The sequence below is a fragment of the Channa argus genome, chromosome 15 (assembly GCF_033026475.1).
Source record: "Channa argus isolate prfri chromosome 15, Channa argus male v1.0, whole genome shotgun sequence".
In the NCBI taxonomy this organism is placed as follows: domain Eukaryota; kingdom Metazoa; phylum Chordata; class Actinopteri; order Anabantiformes; family Channidae; genus Channa; species Channa argus.
In genome coordinates, this window is record NC_090211.1 from 23,499,887 (window position 1) to 23,504,553 (window position 4,667).

General features: G+C 38.6%; 1 protein-coding gene across 2 annotated transcripts; it reads right to left on the reverse strand.

Moving 5' to 3' along the window:
• Window positions 1–746: 746 nt before the first annotated feature.
• ccdc103 (coiled-coil domain containing 103) lies at window positions 747–3,905 on the reverse strand. 2 transcript variants are annotated; one of them, XM_067477183.1, is made up of 3 exons: window positions 3,762–3,905; window positions 2,411–2,562; window positions 747–1,549 (listed from the first exon to the last, which is right to left on the reverse strand). In XM_067477183.1, the coding sequence occupies exons 2-3, from the start codon at window positions 2,557–2,559 to the stop codon at window positions 1,447–1,449; spliced, it is 252 nt and encodes an 83-aa protein (XP_067333284.1). In that variant the 5' UTR covers window positions 2,560–2,562; window positions 3,762–3,905; the 3' UTR covers window positions 747–1,446. The 2 variants fall into 2 exon arrangements, with proteins under 2 accessions (XP_067333284.1, XP_067333283.1); XM_067477182.1 differs by lacking the exon at window positions 3,762–3,905 and adding an exon at window positions 3,480–3,593.
• Between the last annotated feature and the right edge of the window lie 762 nt (window positions 3,906–4,667).

Consider the following 4,667-nt stretch of genomic DNA (forward strand, 5'->3'; position numbering starts at 1 on the left):
ACTAAAATTACTGATTTTATTGATATCTGAAATCTCTTGAGAAATGAAAAAGAAAATGAGATTTGTCAGGGGTTCTAGGGACTCACAAAGATATTTTTCTGTAATATATAAAATAATTTTAAATGTGGTGTTGCCAAAACATTGGAATCACCTTTTCTTATAATACTCTCCAGTATGACTCTACCAGCCACTGTGACCTTAAGAAACACATAGAACTATGTCCTTTCTGACAGTTTGTTCTTAAAACTGGTAAACTATAAGTTTGCAAAAGTAGAATTCAAGGCAGAGCTGCTGGATTGGATTACATAGGCAGCTGTAACTCAGTTAGTAAGGCATTCATCCACAGGGTCAGTGATTCAATTCCTGGTCAGGTTAGCAACTTGTGTGAATGATAAGCAACATTGTAAATATTTGCATAAAAGTACTATACAAGCAGCCATTTACCTTAGATTGTACAGGTGTACCTAATAAAAAGGCTACTGAATGTATATAATTACTATTTTCTGTGGTCTAGATTAAGAGAAATATTTCAGCAGTCCTAACCCTAACCCTCTGAAGGACTAAATGACCCCAGCACAGTCTTGAATAGTCTTAATGCACTCCAGGACCTCTCAAGAACCAAACAGGCCTCCAGCAACAGTGGTTTTAGTCTCCAGAAATCAGCTGAGTGAGACCTCCTGCCTGGGTTTGATCCTCTGTGTATGAACCTGCTCAGCACAAACCACTTCCTGTTGCTCATCATAGAGTAAAACTTGATCTGAAGTAAAAAGCGACTCCGAGTCAGTTTAATGCTAGAGGTTTGTGATGTGTACACATCAGACTCGATGTAAAAACTGCTAAACATACCCACACTCCGAAATACAATAACGGAAATTGTAAGTATATACAATTGTATAGAACTTTTGCTTAACTTTCTATATCTGACTTTACTCAACCTTGACAGGATTTCCTGTTTCTTTATTGGTCAATTTTTAAAAACGTGTTTCTACATGTATCACACACACATTACTTGTTTGACCCTGGCAGAGTGTGGTTCACTGTGAGAAGATGCTGTGGTAAAAAGGAACCTAGCGCCAGCTGCTGGTCACAGGGAGTCCGCGCAGGTTTTAAACACACCAGATGGAGCTGATCCCAGAGGAATGGATTGGGATAAATATGCTGTGGAGCTTTTTGTTGAAATAATTAATTTATTTATTTTTACATAAAAATGAATATTCTGGTTTATTTATTGAATGTCACTGTGTGACTAATCTATTTACTATTTACTGGGTAGTATGTTTGATGTATTTTCTACATGTTCTGATATTAATGAAGCTTTCAAAAACCTGTAGTTTGGTCTAAGAGCTAAAAAGAACGGCTTTTGTGCTCTGGTTTATATTCACTGAAAAAAATTACATAACAAAAACAGGTCGTGGGTTTGTTCCCTGTTGCCATGTCAAGCAGGCATCACTTGTTTCTCGGGGCGACAGGGTTCCAGGGTTGTTTCCGTGGAGCTCCATCTTTGTCCTTCTTCTCAAGTGGCTTCAGGTGACACGTCAGGACCAGGTCCCTGACCAAGAGAGAGAAACAGGGACATGTCACACAGAGCCTGCAAACACTTCAAGGATTCTGAAAGACTTTCAAGGACAACAGAACTCTATCTGGCAATGTACAGTACAGTTTCTGAGCTGCTCAAAAGGAGCATATATAGCAACAACAATAACTAATGTCCAATTTTACAGTTGTTATAATAAGAATATAAATCTGTTTTTATGTCTCTGGTCTCTCTGTAAAATGTAAACTTCACACAAATAATTACAGCAAAAAGTTATTCACCTGAGGTACATGTGAAGCCAATACACTAAGTTGTCTGCAAAAATCATCTTGCAGGTCTTTTAATAAGTCTTGTAATATTTTTGAGAAAGTTTCATAAAACATCTAAGGCATCCCAAAAACCCTTCAAAGATTAGAGATTTTTCAGATTATTATAAGACTTGTTTTATGAGATTCTCCCAATGCCCATTAAACAGGCACTGAAATCAGACTAAAACAGACAGCAGCTGTAACGAGGCAAAGAATTTCTCCTTGATTTAGAAAGTTGTTTACATTTTGAAAGATCCCTGGAGTCATGTGAATTATAGTGTAACTCATTCAAGGACCCACAGAGTCTCTTCCTGGAATTTATAAAGAGTGTAATGGAATGTCCTTAACTTGTTCCAGGATCCTCTTAAAGTATGCTGGAACTCATTCATAGATGCCTGGCTCCGTAATGCCTTGGGAGGCTCCTGGAACTTATTCAAAGTCCCCTGACCATTTTAAATATTTCAACTTCCAAAAGGACTAATGGAAGATCTTCACCTCTTCCCAAGCCTTCTGGAACTATCTGCAGGACTCCTGGAAACTTTGATAAGTTGTCAGGACCTAAACGTACCTGAACTCGCTGTAGGAGCCAACCTTCTGGCTTACGGCTCTCAGTTTGGCCTCGTTCTCACGCAAGTACCCCCGTTCTGACTCGACTGCCATCTGTAGCTCTTGCTCCAACGCAGGAAAATTGATGACATCACGCTGTGACATTGCCATCACCTGCCGATGTAACAAAGGTACAGGTTTACTTTATATATAAAAGATAAATACAAAATAAATTTATCAAAATATCTGACAGCAACAGTGACCTAACGGAGGGTCACTAGAGAATCTGAAGATAAGGCATGCCGTGTTGTATGCTGAGGAATGGGGACACAATCTCTTGAGGTACAATATGCACTCTTTTTACCTGTGCCTGCTATAGTGGTAACCATGGATTAACCGCTTATTTTTTGTTTTGCGAAAAAGTTGTTCAACTTTTTCAGAGAAGTGAAAAGCTGAACCTTTTGTTTTGTTTGTAGACACCATGCTTGATAGAGTTATATCAAAAAAATCAAAACACAGCTTCCAAGTTTTACACTGTATTTGTAATTTACAGTCTGTATTAGTCATTAGTATTGTTTATAATATTAGACGTGAATAGAACGTGTTGGAACATTTGTAAGAGGATAAACTGTAGCGTTATTTATTAGCTGTATTTGCATTGGGAAATATAGGAATCTGACAGACTCGATTACAACTTCAAAATTACGAGTTACCTGAAATAACCTGTTTGTTTGTTTTTTTTTTTTACTAACGTCTCATTGAACGCAGCTCGGATGGTAATTAGTAAAAACCAGATTTAGAAAAGAGGGCTCTGCTAAAAACTAAAACTAACAAAACCGTCTCAGGTGTTTAATACAAACAATCACATATTAAACGTTTAAATGGTTTGCCTCACACCAAACTGTTAGTTTAAGGTTGTTCATGTGAAATAACAGCGATTAAACAGTCTGTTATTGAACTCAGCTCGGTGGCAAACATTAGCTGCCATGCTAACCTCAAACAGCGTAAACTACAGCTATTAACCGCTAGCCCCCGGGCTAACGTTAGCTCAGCATACAGCTACAGGTGAGCTGTACTGGGTTGTATCTCACCTGCAGTAGTTTTACTGTTTCGTGTGACCGGTCTCCGTGTGTTTTCACGTTTTCTGGTCTTTTCCACGGATCGTAAACAAGCCATTTCCATGGCGATTGGCAGCTAGGCAGCGCCTGCGCAGTGCAGAGCAAATAGTTTAAGCAAAGACGTTTAATATTGTTTAAGAAAAAACGAACTGAAGCTGAATTTGAGTTGAGTTTTTAACGCTGAAACGGTTCGGAAAGTCACAGCTCTGGCATTTCACGGTTTATTCAGAATAGAGTGTAAATACAGTGATTTACCTGACTATTAACGATCTGGATGCGTTCATCTTCTTTATTGCTAATGGCGGGCTACACATCGCCGGATCGGACCTAACCGCCACCTGCTGTACCGGAGCGGGTGTAACCAGGACTGAGGGGAGCTTCAAATCCAGCTATCAGACCCGTATAGGTCCACCTGTGGCAGGGCGGAAGAAAGACAATTTGCCCCTTGGCAAAAGCAGGTCAGAAATGGGTAGAATTTCTTGTTTATGATCAGATGCTGAATAAAAATGTTCCTATAATATTAGGTAAAGGGCAATACCACGCTGATAAAAGTGAATATGCCAGCAAAACTATGAGTACTCATTTGTCAAAAACTGGAAACATTACCATCTCTATTTTGGACATAGGCTGGACAAACTCTAGACACCTTTCGCTTGTGTGCGCTACTATTTGTTCCTCAATAAAGCAAAGCTCTTCTGCTCATTGGTTCCACCTGTGCAGACTCTGAATGCTCAGCTGCCTCACTACTGTTATTGAAAGCAAAGATCAAGACTGTGAATGCAGCATGGGCAGCAACAGTGAACACTATGTATGTTTATACTATGCTGTATGGCTGAAGAATGCTTCAGTTGTATCCTTAAGAATACTGAGTGTATAAATTGTATAAATATTTCTCTGAATGAAAAAAATATTGTGCGAAACACATATCGAAGCTCATTTCGATGATGTATGTGATGACATCTGAAGACTCGCCATTTTAAGTATGGAAAATTGCCTACGTCCAACAGTTGAAAAATTGTTATTTCTGAACAAAAATGAATAAAAGAGTTTCCCCAAGTTACAAAAGCACATTCACTGTCCTCACCCCCATTTTATTATTTCCACTTTCTTTGTAACAAAAAGTTCAGGTTTAAATCTCAGAAGAATACATAATAATTTTAA

What these genes read in the sequence shown, in the direction of transcription:
- ccdc103 (XM_067477183.1), bottom strand. Translation starts at nt 2,559, where the DNA reads ATGGCAATGTCACAGCGTGATGTCATCAATTTTCCTGCGTTGGAGCAA. An exon ending in GGCTCCTACAGCGAGTTCAG is followed by an intron (nt 1,550 to 2,410) that starts GTACGTTTAGGT and finishes TCTCTTGGTCAG; the next exon opens with GGACCTGGTCCTGACGTGTC.